The following is a 24,953-nucleotide window of genomic DNA, read 5'->3' as shown; positions in this document are numbered from 1 at the left end:
CACCCATGGCCTTCAGATACAGAAAACATTTTTTTAAGTTTTAGAAGAAATCTTTGCTATACTTAATTAGCATTAAATACATAAAATTCAGCCTCCATTTATTGCCAAAGGTATTAATTAGTTCTTTAGAAGAGCTTTATTGAAATAGGGTTACTAGCCTATAAGCAAAGACGAACCCACTACATTCATTAGCAACCTGTCTTTAAGCAGCTTTAATTCCTATGGGATTTACTCCTTTGTTTATTCCCATTGCTTTTCTCATCCAATCTAATTCAGGACTCAGATAAACATAGCTTCTAATCCTATTTCTGCCATTTGCTCTCATCACCATTTTGTGGAAAAACAAAACCTCTAGTCATGGGATGTCTTCAAAATGATATGAGACAGATAATGGATGTTACCTAACTACTAGCAAAAAGTATCTAAGAAATCCAGTGTTCAATAAATATTTGTTGAATTAGTACTTTATTGATAATCTTGTCTTTTCCCTTTTTTTGTTGTTTTTTAAGATTTTATTTATTTGAGAGAGAGCGAGTGCACACATGTGTGCATGAGCTGGGGTGGGGGTGGGGTAGGGCAGAAGCAGAGGGAGAAGCAAGCTTCCTGCTGAGCAGGGAGACTGACCTGGAGCTCAAGCCCAGTACCCTGGAATCATGACCTGACCTGAAGGCAGATGCTTAAACAACTGAGCCACCCAGGTGCCCTGTGTCTTTTCCTTTCTAAAACTGCCTTAGTCTCCCTCTCTCTTGTCCCCTCATTGCTCACCCCTCCACAGAGCTCTTCATCAAAGACCCCACTACCATGTATCCAGCTCCATCTTACCCACTGCAGATCCACTGTCCTCTCAGCTACTGTGATGGAGGTGGGGGTGGTGGAAAGAGCAGCAATCACACGGACTTTTAGTTCATGTCTACCACAAACAAACCATCGCTTTGTGTTTTATTTCACTTAATCCTCACAAAAATCCTTTAGCTGGTATCATTTTCCTTACTTCAGAGGTGAGAAATGTGCATCTTAAATTATGTAATTGCAGAGAACTGAATTCAAACAGGTGTGGTTTTTTATTTTTTTTAACTGAGGTGAAAACACGTAACACAAAATTTACCATCTTAATCATTTTTAAGTATAGTGTTCATTTCATGCACGTTGCTGTACAACAGCTCTCTAGCACATTTTCATCCTGCAAAACTGAAACTCTACACCCACTGAACAACAACACTTTGCTCCCTATGCTCTGGTACCTGGGAACCACTGTTCTACTTGCTAAGAGTTTGACCACTTTGATTCACAGAAGTGAAATGACGCAGTACCTGTCCTCTTGTGTCAATGTGGTTTTTTGAACACTGTATTAGTCCCATAGATAGACTGTATTCCACATGTGTGTACTCTGTTTTGAAAATTTTCTCCCAAGGAAGGATATCAAAATGATGGCCAGACAAACTAACAAAGGTCTACTAAACCCTGGTTAACTGCTAATGCTATTAAAGGAATAGCAGCAACAGTGGTAAAAAAGGACTTTATAAGCAGGGAACAGAGGAGGTGGTGGCAGCCACTGAAATAAACAGCCTTTTACAAGTGAAATATTTATAGGCTAGGAATTTCCTATATTTAGAGCAACAGACAGAATTTCTCCATATTTTAAGAACTATTACCCCAAATTTAATATGACTGTCAACAGAAGTTTTTCTTGCTTATTTCCTTTTAGAGATTTTATTGCCTTATCAAAGGTTACCTTAATATTTTAAATATTTTATTTATTTAACAGACAGAAATCACAACTAGGCAGAGAGAGAGGAGGAAGCAGGCTCCCCACAGGGCAGAGAGCCCGACGTGGGGCTCGATCCCAGGACTCTGGGATCACGACCCGAGCCAAAGGCAGAGGCCTTAACCCACTGAGCCACCCAGGCGCCCCACCTTAATATTTTAATCTGTCCAGAGAAATAAACTTGTTAATGCCTCACTCCATTACTCCTCAAAATAAGTGTTCCGATTCAAGAAATGTGGCAATTATATGAGATAAAGTCAATAATAAAGGGCATAGAAGGGGCGCCTGAGTGGCTCAGTTGGTTAAGTGTCTGCCTTCGGCTCCGGTCATGATCCCAGGGTCCTGGGACGCAGCCCCACATCAGGCTTCCTGCTCAGTGGGGAGTCTGTTTCTCTTTTCTCTCTGCCTCTCCCCAAACTTGTGCACTCTTTCTCTCTCTCTCTCTCTCAAATAAATAATTAATAAAATCTTAAAAATACATAAGTAAAGAGCATGGAATACTATAGAAAATGGAATAGGCAGAACATCACTTTGAGGAGTACACCTATTTCACTTTAAACAGACTGGTATTGCTGGGCAGACAAATAGCACCTTCCACACCTGTACAAAAACTTTCTGGAGTAGTCCACGACGTTCTGCTACAGGTAGCTCATTCTGCGCACCTCCAACGGCCTCAGGCACATGTGGAAGGTCAAAAAACAGATATAAACATTTAACCAGGGTGGAAGGCACTGACATCGTTGTCATGCAGTCCACGGTTTTCTGGAAAACAAACCAATAAATAAGTGAATAAGCAGATAGACAGATATAACTGTAACTGGTGCAGCTAAGGAAATTCACAAATTTTAAGCCAGACATTAAATCATTAACTTACAAATTTTAAGCCAGAGAATTACATATCAAAATAACTTCTTAATGCCTGAAAATTTTTAAAAAATTACTCCATGCTGATAAATACTCATTCTCCCTTGGACGAGTTTGCTTTAATCAAAGATTGAGATGTATTTGTTATTTATTAAGTTTACTATTTATTTATTAAGAGGCAGAATGTTTCAAAGAATATAAACTTTGCAATCTGGAAAAAAGAAACTTAACCATAAATTTGGGCAAACTAATTTTGCTGGACCTCACTTTTCTTTCCTATAAAACAGATATAATGCCAATTAGGTCTCAGAGCTAAAATAAGCATTATATAACAAACACAAGCTATATTAAGCATTACATTATGTATTAGTAGTTGCTCGACCATCATTTTTATTCTTAAAATATATTCTTGAGGCTGGAAGGACACTTGAGGGATATAGCCAACACACACACACACACCCCTCTATAACATTTGCAATAATTTCTAAAGGAAAAAATTCCACCTTCTTGTTATGGTGAGGCTTCCAGTATTCTTAAGAAGTATGCTATAATAATTGGCAAATTTTCTCATAGTGAAGTTTGGAATAAAAAGTTTTACCACGCTGGAGATCAAGAGCTGGCATCATCTGTATTCAGTTTCTTAGCTTTCTCATCAAGCAAGTTTTGAACGTGTAGGGTATGTCTGGCAGTATGCTAGGGACGGGACATGCAATGACAAAGCACCCCTGCCCTTCAGAAGACCACAGTCTACTAGCAGAAGTAGGTTCGACTATGATTTAATCTCTTAAGTGTAGTGATGACAGTACACACCGGCTAATATAAAGGGAATTATCAACACTGCCAGGAACAGAATAGGAAAGTATAGGAATTAAGAGGGGAAAGATCATCTGGAAGATACATAGGAGACTGAACTCTACAGTACAGTATGTTTCAGGAACCTGAGTCCAAAACTGTTAATTCCTGAAAAGCCACAATAATAACATCTAATCTTTAATAAGTGTTAATTATAAAACAGGCATAAGGCTAATCATTTTAATTACTCATCTACTCCTCCATCAACCCTACAAGGTATATTCTATTATTGAATGATCCTGACTTTACACATGAAGCAGTTGAAACTCATCACTGACAGAACCTGCCCTAGGTGACAAAGCTGGCTGAATGATCCCCACTTGTATATGTCTGATGACCTATGTATGCATATGGTCTCCCAATCTGGTTTGACTTTTATTTTCCTGGCACTGGAGAATCACTGAAGTGTTACAAACAAAGGAATGACAGAACCAGATTTCAGAAAATTAGCTGGTGGTAGTCTGGATATGTTAGATATAAAAAGCAAGAAAGCCAAGGTAATTAGGAAATTATTACAGAAAACCATAAGAGAGATGGGGCTTGAACTAATGCAGTAGCAGGGTGATGAGAGGAGAGTGACTTTGCAACAATCCCTTGCAAATAAAAAACCAAAAACCAAAAAAAAACCAAAAAAAAAAAAAAAAAGAATAATCCCTTGCATGATCTGGTCCTTTTCTACACATCCAGTATCATTTCCTGCCTCTAAATACTTTAAAAACCCTTTGCCACTATGATTATTTCTAGTTACCCCATCTCCATATTTCTGATGTTCAGTTTAAAATCTGCCCATGTCAGAAACTTTAATTCCTCATCTTTCCTCCTACCCCCACCTACAAAATTTATTAACTCTCACATTTCACATTTCTATTTTCATAGCACATGTAGTATGTGCTGGTATGGTATGGTACAGTATTTGTAATACCCCCGCCCTCCCCATGACTGCATTTTATTTTTTTTAAGTGGTTTTTTTTTCTTTTTTTAAGGTTTTATTTATTTATGTGGCAGAGAGAGCACACAAACAGGGGGAGCGGCAGGCAGGGAGCCCGATGCCGACTCAATCCCAGGATCCTGGGATCATGACCTGAGCTGAAGGCAGACGCTTAATCCATTGAGCCACCCAGGTGCCCCATGACTGCATTTTATAGTGTTATCTTCATCTACTCCATCTTTGTCATCTACATGTTGACTCAGGACATGTTTCTGTCATCTCTGTACCTCACCACTACCAACAGGAAATGCCAGGTAAACAAAAAAGCTAACTCAAAATATATAACACTAAATTTTCTTTTAAAATGTCTCTTTTTCAGGGCACCTGGATGGCTCAGTCGTCAAGTGCCTGCCTTTGGCTCAGGTCATGATCTTAGGGTTTTGGGATCGAGCTGCATGTCAGGCTCTCTGCTCAGCAGGGAGCCTGCTTCTCCCTCTCCACCCTGCTCATGCTCTGTCTCACTAACTCTGTCTCTCTCTCTCAACTAATAAAAATCTTTAAAAACAGAATAAAATTAAAATAAAATGTCTTTTTCTAGTTAGGTTATTACTAGCTTTCCCTTTCCATTAGGCAAAATATATGACTTCTCATTTTCATTTTATAACTGATAGACGAAAAGTATAACTTGGCATCCAAACAAGTAATTGGCAACATTTGTAATTTTTTCAAAAACTGATTAGGTTTCCCCTGATTCTTTTCTTACTCTTTTAAGGCAATCTGTCCATTTGTACATATTTAAGCTAATTCACATTTATTGACTTTCTAGTGTGTTAGGAATTTTGGTAGGACACACTTTCTGTTCATACCTGAGAAAGACAGCATCTACAGAAAATGTGATTAAAACTTTGAAATATTCCAGGGTGCCTGGGTGGCTCAACAGCTTAAACGTCTACCTTCAGCTCAGGTCATGAATTTGGGGTCCTGGGATCAAGCCCCATGGTGGGCTCCTGCTTGGTAGAGAGTCTGCTTCTCCCTCTCCCTCAATCCCTCACCTCCACTACTGTTCTCTCGCTCAAATAAATAAATAAAAATCCTAAAAAACAAAATGAAACTCAGAAATATTCTAATGAAAAATGATTATTTTACATGTTATTCTAAACCAAACCAAATTTTGGTACAGTAATAGGGAAGCATTTATAACTTCCATCAACAGCAAACAGAATTGACATTTTGATAGTCTTCTGGTCTGGTCACAGATACATGGAAACAGTGGGCCTCTTTAGGACTATCTGAAGGTTACCTGGAGTAAACAAACATCTCCATTTGCCCAGGACTCAAGGGTTGCCTGGGATGTGGGGCTTCCGAGCTAAAATATGGGAAGTCCCAGGTACATCAGAGCAAGTTGGTCTGATTCCTTTTGTGATGTTAAGAAAGAAAGAAACAAACAAACCTAAACCAGCAAACAAAAAAGGGAAACAGATCATTCTAAGGGAGAAAAGTCCCACTACTACTTGAGGCTAGTGACGATTGCCAGGATATGGTTACTAAGGAATATGCACTGTTTCTACTGTGGCCTGTCACTGTAGTATGACTAGTGTCATACCCGCCTTTGTAAATCCCATTATTAAATGATGTAAGTTGTTTAAAACCCCACTGTAATTTAGATAATAACCATTCTCAAGACTGGCACTAACTTTGATAGGTAATTCTACTCAGAACTGTAGAAGGTTGAATAAACTTTCATGCCCACATCACAGGCCAAGAGTCAGGCATCCAAGCAGATCATCACTGAGCAGATGCAACACAGATTATGGCAGATGTTTAAAGGTGATTGGGTGGGGGGGGGGGGGGGGTGGAAATCTCCAGAATAAGTCAAGTGGGAAGGGATACATATCATCCTGAAAACATTAGTATTCCCCTATATTCCATAAAGTTAAAAGAATTTAAAAATATTTTCCATGTCATTTATTCCTTATTAGCAAAGTGACATCAGATGATTCTTCTAAGGCAAGTGCCCTTGATATGAGGAATTTGAGAAAGAAGACAGAGGATCACAGGGGAAGGGAGAGAAAAATAAAACAAGATGAAATCAGAGAAGGAGACAAACCATAAGAGACTCTCAATCTTAGGAAACAAACTGAGGGTTGCTGGAGGGGAGGAGGGGTTGGAGGGATGGGGTGACTGGGTGATAGACATTGGGGAAGGTATATGTTATAATGAGCACTGGGTATTATATAAGACTGATAAATCACAGGCCTGTACCCCTGAAACAAATAATACATGGTATGTTAATTAATTGAATTAAAAAAAAAAGACTGGGGGTGGGGGTAGGGAATGGGGGTGTGATAGCTAAAGGGTACAGGGCTTCTTTTTGGGATGATGGAAATGTTCCGAAATTGTGGTGATGGCTACACAACTCTGTGAATATATTAAAAACCACTGAATTACACACTTTAAATGGGTGAGTTCTGTGGTATATAAATTACACAAAAGAAAAAAGAATAAATGTGTTTAAAAAACTTAGCAGGGGGTGGAAAAAGAAGGCAAGAGCCCTAATATGGGTCACAGCAGTGCTGGTCTGGGCCACATGGAGCCAGAGCTCCGAGCTACTCGCCTACAGTCACAGGAGTCCAGTGCTGTACTTGGCACACTGTGCACTGCTATCATGTTCCACGTGTGTTATGACATGACAAAAATGGAAAATGCTATTCAAGTTAGGCATTCCCTCAGGTGTAAAATTAATAAAACAGAATTCTCCTCATAGAGATGTTGTAAGAAGCATGAAATAAAGTGTAAGAAGCATTAGAAGAACATAATCATTATCATAAAATCTTAATTAGATACGATGATATATTTAATCTCACAAAATTCCGTGAGGATAAAAAAAAGTTATGAAACACAAAAACAAAGAACTTACCTGACCGGAGGATGCTAACAAATTAATTGTTGTCAGAAGCATCCAACCTCTACTGGCTTCTTCACTCTGATTGATTTCTAGGAATTGGACTATGGCCCGACTTGCAGCCTCTATAAAACCAAAGGGAACCCATGAGGTGGGGGGACATCACATATGAAGAGGTTCTTCCTTAAAACCTGCCCCAAAATGATCATTTACTACGCATGTGCTTTATATCAGCACAATTACATGCTCTATGTAAAATACATTAAAAAGAACAATACTTTAATGGTACATCTAGGCCCTTAAAGCATATCACTGTATCAATACAGAAATGGAGAAGTCAACCTATATATTTAAGGGAGAATAACATCACGAACCAGTCAAAAAGAGTCATGAAAAAGGTAAAATTTGAGCTGAACATACCTGGAAAACAAGGATATGTTTGTCTAGGAAGTGGGAGGGAAGGCAAGGAACAGAGAAATTAAAAGCAGAGTATTAAAACAAAAGTGTAAATAGAAGACTGAGCCTAGTAAGTAAGATCAAGACAAAGAACTGTAGTAACACTGCGTTAAAAATCTACAAGAGCATTTTGAGAATTAGAGTCCAGCGTCAACAGTAAAGCCAATTTATGAGGGTGATCTAAAGGCCATTGACTTTCTGCACAATAGAAAGCAAGTGTAGTTTCTTGAGCAAAGTAGACAATGAAAGGAACAGTTCAAGACCATATATATACCGAGAGAGAGATAGATATAGATGTACAGTGGTGATGTGCAGGACAAACTGGAAGGGCAGAGACTCTGGTGGAGGTGACCCAAGTCAGTAGCCACCCCAGTGACACACACGAAGGTGGCCTGAAAAACTGACAGTGGGAATAATGAGTGCCATGCACAGAACAGCATCGGAGGAAAGAAAATTTAGTTAGTTATGGTTTTAGAAGTAAGGGAAATGGGACAAATCCCAAACCATGTGCTTAATTTCATCAGCACAGAGTTTATTAATGTTTCTATCAATATATGAGATGAGTTAAAGTATCAGAAAGTAAGTCCAATCTGTTCACTTATCAAAACAAATCTGATAGGTTGCTAATGTACACTTCACACACAACATAAAAATGCAAAAGGTAGAATAAATAGAATTTAGGTTGGCTTTGAGGTATTTTTTTTTTCTTTCATTTAAGACAATCAAGATAAAGTTTTTCATAAAATAAGTGAATGAATATAAGACTTACACAGAATACTGTGCTGGGAATATTTCATCTTTGTATACTTCCATTTGAAAGAATACTTTAATAGAAAAAATTTTAAATAGCTCATTTTTACCAAATCTTACTGTACAACAAACACTCTTTTAAGTACTTGAAGATTTAACTCATTTAATCTTTACAAGAACCTTATGAGTTATTTTCTATCATTATAACTGTTACAATAATACAAACTGAGAAACAGAGAGGATGAATAATTTGCCTAGAGCCACATAGCTAGTCAGTGACAGAACTTATATTTAAATCCAAACTGTCTAGCCTGTAAGAGATATAGTGATTTAAAAAAAAAAAAAATTACTGGAAAAGAGGGAAGCCAAAAGAATGCTGGCTTATTTCTAATATTTCAACATCTTAAAAATGTTGAAATTATTGTATTCATGTTTTACTGATTTATACCCTCTCGCCCCCTCTAGAAAGTAAACATCATGGGAGCACAAGAACTCCTTGTCTGACTTGTTCACTGCCAATTCCTTGTATGAAGCACATCATTGGCACTAAGTGGGTAGTCAATACGTATCTGTTAAATGAGTGAATAAATCAAGCTAAGGAGATCAAAGAAGAGCACTTTGAGCTCAACTTGTTACAAACATCAAGAATGTTGGAGTTTACTATGGAAAACAGAGATTCCTGAAAGTTCCGAGGAGAGTAATACTACAAAGAAAGCAATGTTTAAGGCTAGTTAAATTGTGAAGGTCTCAATAGAGAGGGGAGCAAACAGAAGACTCTCACCAAGAAACATTCTTTAGCAACTGTGGTTTGAGTTTACTGATAAATATTGATCTGCAATTTCTTCTTGCAAATCTGTAATGGGCCAGGTTTTAATGCTATATTACATAACCTCTCTTTCCTTGATAGGAACTAAATGCTTGTGTAAGGAAGATGATTCCTTTCCAGTAAGTAAAAATTCTCAAAGGCTGATAAACTGTGCTTCCATTTCCTAGGCTTCTGCACAAGTTAAGCAACTTTGGTGTTAAATTGTGCATTTCCCACTTCATAACTCAATATATTAAAAAACTACTTGCAGTCTTCAAATTGATTATTCCATCATGAAATCAATGTAACAAAATTCTATTTCATTACAACAATGGCAAAAACATTGATTAGAAAATGAATTGCTTGGGGCACCTGGGTGGCTCAGTGGGTTAAGCCTCTGCCTTTGGCTCAGGGCATGAACCCGGGGTCCTGCGATAGAGCCCCGCATAGGGTTCTCTGCTCAGCGGGGAGCCTGCTTCCCCCCCTCTCTTTGCCTGCTGCTCTGCCTACTTGTGATCTCTCTGTCAAATAAATAAATAAAATCTTAAAAAAAAAATAAAATGAACTGGTCAATACTACCTATGCTTCTGACAGGACAAAAAGAAAGTGGCTGAAGAAACCAACAAAATTACCTTCCCAGTATGAAAGCTAGAGAGCTATAGATAAGACACATTCTGAGTGAACTGAAATGCCACCCATGTTTTTTCAATATAACGCTATTAATGTTAAAAGGAAACCAGACAAATATGTATTTTCTGCTACTCAATAACTGCTACTCAGTGAGTCGTCAATCATAAACAATGAATGCTAATCCTTATTTTGAGAACCAAAAAACCAAAAACCTACTTTTGGCTTGCAACTGTTCTACTTAACTGAGCGACCGTGGGCATTTATACAAATATGTGGTTACTGTTGTGTTGGTTGACAATGAATATTAAGATATTCCACAAGAACATACAAATAATTGATTTTTTAAAACCCTCAATGTTCGAATTATTATTAAACATTACAACAGCTCAGTGGATCGCTGAGCTGATTAAATATTACATGAAAATAAAGACTGAAAAAGATCAGTAGAGTGTAATTAGTAACAGCATCTAACAACTTTACCAACTTAATAACAACAACTACCCTTTTCTGAGAAGAATGTTGAGAAGAACTACTGAGGAAGGATATTTACATAACAAATGTATTCATAAGAACTATTTTACCCTCACCTACTTATTTCAGATTGCTGCCATTCAAAACACCATAATGGGATCTCCCACTTTTTATTTTAAATGAGTCAAGAAGCTCATTGTAAAAATCTTGAACATTGAGTGTGATCTTTAAAAAATTATGTATACTAGTAAGTAATTTTAAATTAAACCTCCAGAAATTACAGTTTCTTAAAACTTTGGAAGAAAAACACTTCTAGTAAAGAAAAATTGCAGTAGAATCTTTCAATTTCACTAATAGTTAACAAATACAAATTTAACTGATTAACTTAAGGTTATAAGAGTTAATGAAAGCAATATATTCATATTAATCCATCTTGAGAGTTGCCAATCATTTGATTCAAGCTTTAGCTTTCACACTGCATTTTAATACATACAGTCAGCTGAAAAAATGCAGAAATGGAGTTAGTAGAGCTCATTATTAGATTAAGTAATAGAAAGTAGATAATTTTGAAAGAAATTTAAAGACAGACTATAAGCGAATTCAGTCAGACAATATTTAGAGCAATCAAAATGCAAAATTTAGTGCAATACAATATTTCCTTTGCATTTAAAGCACAGTCATTTTCAAACTTATGCAACAGGATGAATATGTGAAACACATCCAAAGTATTGTGAAATTCTTTTTCATTGATGAAGAAACCAAGCCCCCCAAACTCTTTCCCATCCCCAAAACCTTCCACAAGTTAGTCAGAAAAATAGTATTAGAACTCACAGCTTCCATGCTTTTTTTTTTTTTTTTTTTTTTCATTTTATAATACACAAACACACCTTGGGAATAAAATTACCTGAGGGTGTTGTGGCTTTGAAATCCTTGGAGGACAGCAGGGCACACTGTTTTTCTGTTTAAAAAAAGAGGCTGGGTTGTCTACTTAGGGATTCACTACATTAAACTAATCCCACCACAGATGCTGTGTAAGACACCAGTGTGGTAAGCATCCGCCAGCTCCTCTATCACCAGGCCACTGCCCTCTGGGGATCATACCACTGTATTTAACAGCAGCACCTATCATGCAGTGAGGTCATTAATAATAAACTGAAGATATTATTTTTACATGGGTGGAGATTTTTTGCTTCAATGACTTATATGGACCATGTGCCCTTAACACTATGCAGACTGCATAGTGGAACTTATTAACAAGTAACTACAAAAGGTAGGAAAAAATCTTGAGCTATACCCTGTACACAACATGGCCACAAATTAGTTGAGGGCCACTACCTGTTTTTAACAAAAGCCACATGGAGGCAACAACCAAAAGAGAATTATGGGAGACCGAGAATACAAGAACTGTCAAGTTGCCCTCATGTATTACGTACCAGTCCTTATATGCATTTTGCATGTTTCCATTTTTTATTAACTTCTGATGGATGGATTCAAACAACAGAATTGCAGACATGCTTATATTCTTACTGAGATATCTACAATCCATGTTAGAAGCAATCTGATAGAGAGGCCTGATATGTGAGTGGTAATTAGATAACAAACAAAATAACAAGTACTTCACACCAAATTCAGAGGAGTCCTGAAAAAATAACCTTGCTGTGATGCACAACAAATACAGACAACTTTCAAATGAATCACAGAGGGCTCAATTTCTGGAGAAAAATTATGCGCATAGAAATTATAGCAAATTACTTTCAATGATAACTTTCTGTGAAATAAAAGGTCAAGCAAGGTGTCAAAAGTAGCCAAATTCACAGAGTCAAAAAGTAGAATGATGCCAAGGGCTAAGAGAAGGAAGAGATGGAGAGTTGCTGTTCAATGAGTATAAAGTTACAGTTACAGAAGATTAGAAAAAAGGTTAAAAAAAAAAAAAGGCGCTATAAGGGCGCCTGGGTGGCTGAGTAGGTTAAAGCCTCTGCCTTAGGCTCTGGTCATGGTCATGATCTCAGCCAAAGCTGGATGGAGCCCTGCATCAGGCTCTCTGCTCAGCAGGGAGCCTGCCTCCCCTCCTCTCTCTCTCTCTGCCTGCCTCTCTGCCTACTTGTAATCTGTCTGTCAAATAAATAAATAAAATATTAAAAAAAAAATCTACTGTAAGACACTGCACTTAGAGGGAACTGTACAATACACTTAAAATTTTGTTAGGAGGGTAAATCTCATGTTATATGTTTTTTTGCTGCAATAAAAATCAGTCAATCAGAAAATGAGAATGGGATATACAAGAGGTAAGATGATTCAGGGGCACCTGGATGGCTCAATTGGTTAAGCAGTGGACTCAGCTCAGCCCATGATCTTGGGGTCCTAGGATGAAGTTCCAGGTTGGAGTCCAGCACAGTCTGCCTTCCTCTCTGCTCCTCCCTCCACACTCGCGCGCGCACTCTCTCTCCCTCTCTAACAAAATCTTAAAAAGAAAGATGATTCAGAATATGCCTAGGGATCTTGAAAATTTACTAGAAAAACCAAATATCAAAAAAATCTACAAAGTATCTTTTTTAAAAGACTTTTATTTATTTAAGAGAGAGAGAGAAAGACTGAGCCAGACTCCCCACTGAGCAGGGAGCCCAAGGCAGGGCTCCATTCCAAGTCCCTGGGATCATGACCTGAGCAAAAGGCAGACACTTAACCAACTGAGGCAGACGCTTAAATGAGTGAGCTACCCAGGCATCCCGCCCCCATCCAAGTTTGATAACAACATTCACTAAAAGAAACTTCCAATGTTAAACACTAAAAATAAAAGAGTAAGAATTCCCACAGCCGGGGGTCTTTAAGACTGACAAAGGAGTTACTCCAAAATTATGCTTTTCTCTCTTAAACATAGTAAGTCTGGCTTTTCTAACACTTCCAATTATCAAAGCATTTTAAAAAATAAACCACCAAACAGAGAAACCCTCTATCAAAAATCAGTAAAGATTTTTTTTGAGCACCTCGTTTGTGACAAGTAGTCCTCTAGGTGATACAGGGGTGAACACAACAGAGAGTAAAACTAAGTAAACTGAGATATTTTCAGATGACAAAGCTCTATAGGCAGTATTTAAGGTGACTGAATAAAATACCGGAGTGGGGATAGAGGATAAAGGATCTATCTGAGGATGAACAGGAAAGGTTTCTCTTACGGAAGTAATATCTACAAAAATTGAATTTCAATTCAACGGACTCTGAAGTTAATAAATTTCAAAAGTTTAAAACTAAAAATTATATGGAATTACATGATCTGGAAAAATGGTATCTTAAAAATACCTGGAAATCAAGAAGTCACCAATAGAGGAGGGGCTCAAGGGACTCTATGTACTATATTTGCAACGTCTAGATAAGTCTAGAATTATTGCAACATAAAAAGTTTAGAAAAATCCCTGTGTAACTATTACTGTATTTAACAATAAGACATCATGTACTTCATTTAAGATACTTTTCATTATGTCGAAAAACCTACCCTATGTGTGTAAAGTCATAAGAGGACTTAGGAAAACAAATCTCTAGGGCAGAAAAGTGTTTCTCTACAAACATGCAGATTAGGAATTTTTAAAAGACAGCAACAGAAAAGCAAGTATAAATACAATTTGGGAAATATTCTATTCTAATCCAGGGATACCGCTCAAGAAAGAAAATTCAATGACAGGAGTCAGTATAGAACAGAGAAATTTCCCTTCATGTTACCTGTTTAAAATAGCTAAAAAGGCATAAAACACACAAATCTTATATTTTTAAGAGCAACTTCTCTGTTCTACGGGAATAACTGAAATCAGGAAAGACAGAAAGAATGCAGTCCCACTGTATGTGGAGAAAGGAGAAGACGGGTGGAAAGTTACCTTATACTATCTTACAACCTTTCACTGAACTTGCTTGAAGGACTGCAAGTATAATTAAAATCATCTCACTTTAAAATCCACACATCGATTAATACAATGTACTACTTCTCAATAAGAGATTTAGTCCCTTGATCTAAAAATATTATAATGGCTGTTGCTCCAAAGACTCCATGATGGGCTCTGGTTAAAGATGGAAGGTTGTGCACATGCATTTATCTCTGTTCTCTTCCTGAAGCCCCACAGCTATGGACTGAATTGTGCCCCTCTTCCTCAAATTGCTCTGTGGAAGCACTAACTCTTAATGTGATGGTATCAGAGATGGAGCCTCTGAGAGACAATTAGGGTTCAGATGCAGTCATGATGGTAGGGGTCCTCACGATGAGATTAATGCCCTCATAAGAAGAGAGACCCGCGCTTTCTGTTTCTCTCCTCCAGGTGAGGCCACATTGAGAAGGTGCTATTTGTAAGCCAGGAAGAGAGATCTCACCAGAAACCAATCACACTGACACTCTGATCTTAGACTTTCAGGCTCCAGAACTGTGAAGGAATATTTCTGTTATTTATATCACTGATCTATGGGTATTTTGTTATGGCAGCCTGAGCAGATTAATACACCCACTAAAATAGTTATAAAAGGATTTTTCAAAAAGCCTAAACCCATAAGGACAAAGAGAATAGGAAAGATGAAAGAAACATTTTGGATACTAAAATAGCAGAGAGGTTAGTGGTAACTAATTTAGAGAACTCTAGAATCTTAAAGCAAGTGCAGGAAAAATGAAAAACCAACTAAATGACAACAGAACCTCCAACAGGCTCAGGAATTGGTGGGTGCCAGGTGCTTCTAGAAGCGGAGAAAACGTCAGAGTGTACACAGAAGGCCTGGTAAAAGTATGTTAAGGAGCAGTGAGACCCCCCAGATCCCACTAATGTGGGCACCACACTGGGCGTTTGCTCACTGCAAAGAGTGAGGGAGTGTGTCAAGGCTGGGGCGGGAGTGAGGGAGTGCGGCCGTCACACCAGGCCCAGCTGCGGGCTTTTGGAGATACGGAAGCGGAAGCTTAAGCCCTGAATGCTGAAGGTCCTCAGACCTTACCCCTACTTGGCTTCCAAAATGCTGAGAGGCAGACATGTATCTTCCAAGTAGAAACTGGACATTCTTCACTGGGGACTCTGCCTAGCTCAGGGTAAAGAGTCAACAGAACAGCCTCGCAAGAGCGCACTGGGCTAATGCCCACAGTTTCAAGCCCCACCCACAAGTGCAGAGCTACGGGCAGCTTTCTATGGCCCCATTCTTACACAGGAGCAGATGGCCAAGGAAGTCCTCTAACCTAAAAGACAGACAAAAGCAAATTAACAAAAACGGCAACCTGAAAGAAACAGAGCTAAAAAGAGAATCCATAAAAGAATAGGCACCAATAAAAAAAGAAACATTTAGGAATTAAAATTACAATGTCACAAATGAAAAAAAAAAAAAGAAAAAAAACCACCTTCGTAGAAGGGCTGGATGGTAAAACTGACAGGGTCAAAAGCCAAAAATACAAAATGAGAGAAAATAAGAAAATGAGAGGGACAGTCTCAGGGGTACATCTGACTAGAAAAAGAAAACTGAGTGGAGGATATTATTATACAAATAATTCCCAAAATTTTCCCAAAGTTAAAGGATGTGAAGTCCCAGTTCAAAGCTCAGTGTAATGTATAAGATATGCTCCAAGGCACGGTATCATGAAATTTTTGACCAGGAGAGCCAAAGAGAGGATCTTAAATGCTCAAAAAAGAAAAAAAAGGCAGGTCACAGAAACAACAATCTAGGTAGCTTCATATTTCTCAGTAGCAGTGTAGGAATCCAGAATATGAAGGAGAAATTATTTTTAAATTCTCACATGAAATTATTTCCAACCTAGAAACTGATACCTACTGAAAGGGGGATAAATGTAATGCAAGCTGCAAGATTTTCCAAAATGACCCTGGGAGCTCACCCTGGGCTGCCTGGAGAAGGACCTAGCTAAGACACCCTCTACCGACCACATCCCCAAGGGAGTTGCTAGACCTAAACTCAACTTCCCATGACACTGGTTGCTTCCGCTGTCTGGTAGGAGGGCCTGTAACTTCCCCTGGGGCCCAAAGTCTCCTGAGGCTAAACAGCAAGGATCTGTAAACAGCTCCTATAAACATCCAAGAGACACTCAAATCCAGTACTCAAACAGCCTAGATCATAAGCAGTTTCTTTATTTCTTCACTGATAAGTTCATATTTGTGTTTGTACTTTAGGAATGGAGGGGCATCAGGGATTTTCCAAGCACACTTTTCTGTGAGATAATGAGGGTGGTGGACCTGTGCCTGCTTGAGAATTCTCTTGCTGAACCCCTGGTTTTGTGTTTCCCCTTTCTGCAATAAAGTCATGCTAAATGACCTGTTGTTCTAAGCCATGGTACCTGAAAGGTTGTCAACCTAAAGATTTCACCTTCCTTTATAAAAAGAAAGGAACCCATCTTTCACAGTAACAGTCAAAAATTTTTTTCACTAATGGGACTTCTAAAAAACAAAACAAAATGAAAACACACATACACACACATAAACACATAAAACCTAAACCTTAAATGGTAATTCCCCTGCATCTTTCCTCAGGAAACTGCTGGAAAAGATGACTTAACATAAAAATGAAAAAGTTAGGGGTGCCTAGGTGGCTCAGTGGGTTAAAGTCTCTGCCTTCAGCTCAGGTCATGATCCCAGGGTCCTGGGATTGAGCCTGGTGTCGGGCTCTCTGTTCAGTGGGGAGCCTGCTTCCCCCTCTCTCTGCCTGCCTCTCGGCCTACTTGTGATCTCTGTCAAATGAATAAATAAAATCTTAAAAAAAAAAAAAATGAAAAAGTTAGTTTGAGAAAGAAAGATGCCTTGAGATTCAGAAAACAGAAGTTCCATCCCAAAGAATTGGAAAGATATCCCAGACAACATGAGTGGAAACATAAAAAGGACAGCTATGCAGCTGGCCTAGGGAGCAACTACCATGGATTAAATGGATTAACGCAAGCCAGAAAGTTCTGGAAGAGCTATTTGCAAGAAGATGAAACTGTCAGAGTATTTGACGCCTTCAATGATATTGAAAGGAGATTCAGAAAAATATTTTAGCAATAGGGGATGAATGTGGGATGAAAATCTAGAAAACTAAACAAAATATAAGCAATTATTAACTCAGTTGGAGGTGGTGGAAAAGAAGCCTTCAAGACAAGAAATCACAGCATACCATATCATATGACTCATCTTAAAATACTGTGGTCACAGTCCATACAAGGTAATATTGATCTAATCAAATTGTGACAGAACAATATTGGAGGGACTTAGAAAGCACACATGTATGGGCAATGGTGGTGAACTTTAGAGAATGAAAGTCTCATTTTCTTTTGTGGGAAGTCAAAAGATAGATCTAAATGTGGAAAAAAAGGGTGGGGGCACATACTGCAAGCACATCATTTATAGGCACAGGTAAATGTCAAAAAAAATTTTTTTTAAGTGAGAGTGAGAAATGGAGTTGAACTAGGATGATGGGAGATGCTGTTTTTAATAACATTTTAACTATCTGACCCTTAAATACATGCCTGTATTATGTTAATAAAATAATAAAAAATAAATTTAAAAATAAGATTATTAAATGAAAGCATTATTGTTACTATGGGAAAAATGGGAATTTGATGGGCTGAAAAAATAAGTGATTGTCCAAAGGGATATTATAAAGAGAATTCAAATCATCAATTTATCAGTCTAATGCTTCAATAAGAAAGCTACCACCCAAACAACCATTACAAAACCAAAATAACAAAGTCAAGATAAAAATCTCTCATATACTGCTAATTTAGAAAATGACTAATGGGAAATAAAATTAAGAAACTTATTTTAATATTGGATAAAGGGATGATGCCTGATGAACTTTAAAATTACCAAATAAAGCTTATTATATGTAAAAATTATAGGTTAAAGACCCCTAAGCAGTTTTTGATCTCATAGGAAGATGAAGTCACACACAAATAACCCCTAGTGGAATTAAGAAACAAAGAGTAGTTACAAAGAGAAGGTTTTTCCTTTGATTAAGGGAATTAAGAAACATTCCATTGAAGAGGTATGAGTTAATATCTAAGATTCAAAGATTTAGACGTACTGATGTGGGGGGTGAGGGGGCAGAGTCTCTCCTCTGGGTGAACCATCGTAAGTAAAGGACAAAAATAAGAGCTCAGCATGTTTACAACTATAAGCAGCTTGGTTTGGTTGAAATACAGAAAAGAAAACAAGAAATAATATGTAGACTAAAAATAACTTCATACAGCCAGATCCTGGATTTGCCTTCAATGTCATGCTAGGAATCTGGATTTTGTTCAGAAGGAAACAGTGTTCTTGGGAGAGCAGGGGTGGGGATTGGAGGTCCCGGGACAATGGTCTTGAGTACAGCTGCTCCACTTGGGAGATGCTGAACCCACCAACAGCAGGGAGTGTGAGAATGGAACAGGGACAGGTAATTAAAACCCACATGGATAAAACTGGGTCAGTTTTCTCTTTAATTTAATAGCACTTTTACCAAACAGCCTATTCAAATAGTTTTTCCTGGTTTCAGTAAAAATACCTGTGGATTTGTTTGATGCTCTCCTTCGAATTTCTGTCACCATCAGTCGTGAGACTTGGGTTGTGAACTGCAGAAGGTCAGAAAATTTTTCTGTCATGGTATTTGGCGGAGCATTTCCAAAAACCTGTGGATAAAAAAAAAAAAAGAAAAAAAACCCCACAATTTTAATGAAGCATTGTCAACTACTGACTTTCATTCTGTACATTTCAAAGTGTAGTATGACTTGAAAATCAAGTCAAAGAAGTATTCTTATACAGTACTTTGAATCTGAGTATGTTTAAAATACAACTCTTTCAATAAATCATATCTAGCCACATTTCCTAGCACATATTACACAATCTTTTGAATGAATGATTAAATAAATGAAATAAAAGCCAAAGAATAGTTATCTGTATGTAAAATCTGAATCCATCTTACTGGTAAACTTTAGAAAGCATGTTTCTCTGAAGAGATCTAAATTAAGAATTTAGAGAAAGAGAAGCCTGGGTGGCTTAGTGGGTTACGTTTCAGACTCTTGGTTTAGGCTCAGGTCATGATCCATGGGTCCTGAGGTGGAGCTGAGCGGTGCCCCAATCTGAGTATGGCTCTGTACTCAGCAGGAAGTCTCCTGAAGATTCTCTCCACTCCCCCTACTCACATTCAAATGTGTGCTCTCTCTTTAAAATAAATAAATACATCTAAAAAAAATTTTGTTTTTAGAGAAAAATGTAAGGTTCCATGATGGTACACAGATACATCAGATGGTGAAGAGCAGGGATTCATCTATGGTTAAGTCCTAGACTGAATACAGAATTACTAAACTCATGCAATAGCTCAGAATTTCTAAACTGTACGATTTCCAAAATAGTACTGTTGGGAAAAAGATTAAAGAAAATGAATGTGAGGGTCAGAAATCTAAGACAAATGAACTTTAGAATAAATCTTTTTAAAAAAAGATTTTATTTATTAAGAGAGCGAGAGTGTGCATGCAAGTGGGGGAGGGGCGGGAGGGAGAGGAAGAATCTCAAGCAGACTCTCTCAGAGCATGGAACCTTATATAGGGCAGGGCTCCATCTGAAGACCCACAGATCATGCATGACCTGAGCCTAACCAAGAGCTGGAAGCTTAACTCACTGAGCCATGAGGCACCCCTAGAATAATACTTCTTAAAGATAAACCAGTGTGGGCTCAGCAAAGAGGACAAGGAAATGAAACATGAACCAACAGTCTTAGGAAAAGAAATGACTATATAACTGGATGTATCCTGAAACATTATTTTGAAAAATGTTCTTTATAGTTAAAAGGAAATCCGGTCTTCTAAAGCTATTATGACAGCTCTCTATTATAATACTAATCACAAAGTATCTTGTATTCTTATTATCTGTTCAAATGTCACTCAAAAGGAGGGAACATATCTTACTCATCTTTGTATTCTATTTTACCTTAATTTATGGAGCTATTCCCTAATATGTTTGTTTATATCCTGTTCCCCACCCCCACAACAACAGATTCTAGAGAACACTTAAGTAGCACTGAAGGCTACATAAATTATAACATGAGAATATAAACTGAAATTAAGAAAGAAAACAAAAACAAGGAAATAAACCAGGCTAGGGAATAGATGGGGGTAAAAAACACAAAATCTAGGGGCGCCTGGGTGGCTCAGTGGGTTAAAGCCTCTGCCTTCTGCTCAGGTCATGATCTCAGGGTCCTGGGATCAAGCCCCACATCGGGTTCTCTGCTCACAGGGAGCCTGCTTCCTCCTCTCTCTCTCTCTCTCTCTGCCTGCCTCTCTGCCTACTTGTGATCTCTGTCTATGTCAAATAAACAGTAAAATCTTAAAAAAAAAAAAACAAAACACAAAATCTAAGACCAAAAGACCAGTTCTGTATTTGCCATGTTTGGGTCATAAATTTTGGTTCAAATATACAAAAGAGAAGACCTACTCTACTACACGGTTCACTATGTCCTTAGGTAAGAAAAAATATATATCTAAGGAAGTATCTCCATTTTTATACTATAACAAAAATTTCTCTCCAAAGATTCTCAAAAAAAGGATACAATTTATAATGTAATATCCTTAAACAAATATATTTCTTACATTCTTACAACACATACTACATTCCTTATAATACCAAACAAACAAACTGAGATGAAAGTACCACACAAATAAATCAATTCTACAGGGTATACTTTTGTTCGGATATCTAAGGACTGTTCATTAACTTTACACAGGAGTAATTTTATATTATCTCAAAGAACAAACTGAACTTTTTAAGACCTCAATAAATTGTTTTTTTTCGGCTGAGATACTGATAAATGTTATGTGTTTATAACTCAACTGGGTCATTTGTTAGTAAGACCCATATTCTTTAACAAACAAATTGGAGGCAGATTAGAAACTGAGAAGCCGGGGCGCCTGGGTGGCTCAGTGGGTTAAGCCACTGCCTTCGGCTCGGGTCATGATCCCAGGGTCCTGGGATCGAGTCCCGCGTCGGGCTCTCTGCTCAGCGGGGTGCCTGCTTCCCTCCCTCTCTCTCTGCCTGCCTATCTACTTGTGATCTCTCTCTGTCAAATAAAGAAATAAAATCTTTAAAAAAAAAAAAAAAAAAAAAAAGAAACTGAGAAGCCTAATAATGACAAAGGCTTGAATAACCATTCTACTACCAACTCAGAAATGTGAGTATATAACTGTTATTTATAAAACAATTGTGCGGGTGTCTGGGTGGCCCAGTCATTAAGCATCTGCCTTCAGCTCAGGTCATGATCCCAGGGTTCTGGGATCAAGCCCCACACTGGGCTCCCTGATCAGGAGGAAGCCTGCTTTGCCCTCTCCCACTCCCCTACTTATATTCCCTCTGTCACTGTCAATCTCTGTCAAATAAATAAATAAAATATTTAAAAACAATTTTGTATTTTGCTAAGGCAATTATGAAGCTTTTCATTAAACTAATTTAAAACAGGCAAATATTCCTATTACTCAGAATATATTAATACATATTTTGCTCCTAAGAATTATTAAGAATTATTTTATTCTGAAGAGTTATGAGGACAACTTCATAAAACAAAAAGATCATTTCTTAGACAGCATATGGATATGGTTATTGAAGCAGTCTCCACGCTAGGTGAATAATACATTGTTAAAAATGCAACTAACTTGGGGCAACTAGGTGGCACAGTTAGCTAAATGCCCAAACCGATTTCTGCTCAGGTCATGATCTCAGGGTTATGAGATGGAGCCCTATACTGGGCTCCACACTGGGCGTGCAGCCTGCATAAGATTATCTCTCTCCTTCTGTCCCCTTACCGCCCTCCCACTCTGCTCTGAAAGAAAGAAAAAAATCTAAAATTTTCATACAAATCCTGACATTTAACTGCTTTATTGCCATGAGAAACTTTTTTCAAAAGATATGACTTCCTTGAACTGACCAAATCACTATTACAGAAAAAGAGTTATGTCCTATTTGCTAATTCGAAATGAACAACTATTGCTTCTTTGACATAAACAACTTTTAGTCTAGTGATTCATTCTTTTCATTTATTCCCTCATAAATATTGATCTATATATATGCCAGACAATATCTGGAGTCATGAATACAAAGGTAAATAGAGAGTGCTGAATACCAAAGTGAATGAATCAGAGAGGATTCCTGTGCTTGTGGAGTTCATATTTTAGTATAGGAGACAAACATTAAACAAATTAAGAATAGAAATTACATTAGTGATATGTTCTAAAGGAAGTAAACAGGGTAACTAGAAGGGAATGCCTATTGTGGGGACAGGCTATCCAAGAAGGTCTCCCTGAGAAGACACTGCCATGAAGGAGTGACACTGCATGATGAGACAAAGTCACACAATTCAGACTGCCAAAGAAAGAGGGTGCTGGGCAGCTCGAAGTGCTGTGCTAAGACCTCCAGCTGGACATGGACTGGGGACTGGGGTAGGGGAGGAATCCAAAGACTGGTGCAAATGGAATGTATTTTATGAGATGGGAAATGTGCAAGATAAGGTGGGAGAGGTACAGGGACTAAAACATGAACTGACATTTAGATAATACTGAACATACAAGGTAGCAAAGAAAAGAGTAGATTTTTCTGTCATTAACTTCAACAATTAAATCTAAAAATATTAGTATGTAACCACCTTCCACAAACAGCAATATTACTTTTAAAAAGGCAACATTTCAATCATGTACTTAAATGTGTGCTACAGAGGATGAAGCATGAGCTGGGAGTAGTAGGGAGCTTGGATTCTCCTCACCCTCAGACACTACTGGTCAAAGTTTTCTGGTTCTCCATCTCCCCATTTGCCAAAGGACAGAGCTAAGCAAGAGACTGTTCAACTCAGAAGAAATGACTCTACAACATCTATACGACATTCATAACTCAGATTTAAAAAAAACAAACAGCAGTGAGGAACAAATATGCCATCTACCAAATTCAGGAAGAATAACAGTTACCAAGCAAAGAATATTTATAATGTGCCTATCACTATGCAAATACTTGACAGAGAATTATCATTTAAATCTCATAAAATCCTATATAGGGTCCTCATTTTATAGATAAGGAAATTAAAGCTTAGAGGAGTTAAACAACTAAAGCCAGAAGGTGGTGGAGACAGAACTCAAAATTAGGTCTGTCTGATTCCAAGCAGTGCTGTTAATCACTCAGTACTATGCTGTCTCAATTAAACTTCGTATGAACCCTATCACCGTCACTTTACACAGTTTTACCTTAAGAGGGGAACAGCACAGTTAGACTTGATTTCAGAAGAGTCATTTTTAATATCCACCTGAATTACAGAAAATTTTCTGGCACTTCCTCAACTAAATGTTTTTGGCACACTCAGGGAGAACATACCAATAGTGTTATTTTGGTGCCATGTACAGCACGAAAGCTCAATATAGGGACGCCAGGGTGGCTCAGTCAGTTAAGCATCTGCCTTCGGCTCAGGTCATGATCCTAAGGTCCTGAGATGAGGGCACATGTCCGTCCAGATGCTTGCTCAGCCAGGAGCCTGCTTCTCCCTCTGTCTGCCAATCTCCCTGCTCATGCTCTCTCTGACAAATAAATAAACAAAATCTTAAAACAAAAAACTCCATATATATTTGTTGCTGAATAAAGCTACTCAAATAAAAACTAAATATGACTAACAATAGAGGTTGTAATTTTTACAAAGTTTTCTAAAATGGTGTCTTTTGTTCCCTAAACATATGTAATATTTAAAAATCAGTGACATAGTACTGACTATCAGGAGTCCTGGAATAATCTGTTATACATAACAGATTTAAAAAACTAACAATGAAGATACAATTGCATTACTTCATAGTAAATGAGTCTTATTTTTTTTTTAAGATTTTATTTATTTATTTGACAGAGAGAGAGATCACAAGTAGGCAGAGAGGCAGGCAGAGAGAGAGGAGGAAGCAGGCTCCCTGCGGAGCAGAGAGCCCGATGCGGGGCTCGATCCCAGGACCCTGAGATCACGACCTGAGCCAAAGGCAGCGGCTTAATCCACTGAGCCACCCAGGCACCCCCATGAGTCTTCTTATTAATTAATATAAATGATTAGGAAAACATGTGTATCCTCCCTGTCTCTAAGAAGGACCACCAACTCAAGAGAAAAGAAACTGAGAATGCTCAGTCTCTTTCTCTCCTTTGGAATACACCTGGCTCAGAACATGCACTCTCATCTGCTCTGCAAGGGTCTTGCAACTATCCAGTTTTGCCAATGGCTGGGTAAGAAAATATAACTATTTCAGATGTGAATTTAGCAAATCCTTTGTTGCACAGCCCTAAGCTACACTGTCCAATATCAACTGTACGGTATTATGTAATAAGAACTCAACTGTATATATGTAAACACAAAGCTGTAAAAATGTAAAGAGTTCACCTGACTCCTGATCTATCTCTCATTTGGTTTTGAACTTGAGTATTCTTTTAAAGCCAACAATTTAAAAGTAAAGGCCACTTGTAAGGGATAAAAAAGAAAAACACTATATTCAACTTAGGTGCTTCTAAATATAAATAATTCAAAAACAAAGGGAGTTTCTAATAGAAGATCTAGTTAGTAAAAT

General features: G+C 37.8%; 1 protein-coding gene across 4 annotated transcripts in view; it reads right to left on the bottom strand.

The window, feature by feature from the left end:
* WDFY3 (WD repeat and FYVE domain containing 3) overlaps positions 1-24,953 on the bottom strand; it is a 238,448-nt gene that overhangs the window by 149,143 nt on the left and 64,352 nt on the right. For all 4 annotated transcript variants that reach the window (XM_045989611.1, XM_045989613.1, XM_045989612.1 and 1 more), the window contains exons 3-5: positions 18,899-19,022; positions 7,327-7,436; positions 2,366-2,527 (exon numbers count right to left, since the gene is read on the bottom strand). In XM_045989611.1, the coding sequence (XP_045845567.1) occupies positions 2,366-2,527; positions 7,327-7,436; positions 18,899-19,022 (396 nt within the window). The remainder of the gene's footprint in view (positions 1-2,365; positions 2,528-7,326; positions 7,437-18,898; positions 19,023-24,953) is intronic.

This window comes from Meles meles, chromosome 2 (genome assembly GCF_922984935.1).
Source record: "Meles meles chromosome 2, mMelMel3.1 paternal haplotype, whole genome shotgun sequence".
NCBI lineage: Eukaryota > Metazoa > Chordata > Mammalia > Carnivora > Mustelidae > Meles > Meles meles.
Note: the sequence above shows the minus strand (reverse complement) of the source record. Positions and strands in the feature narration are given on the sequence as shown.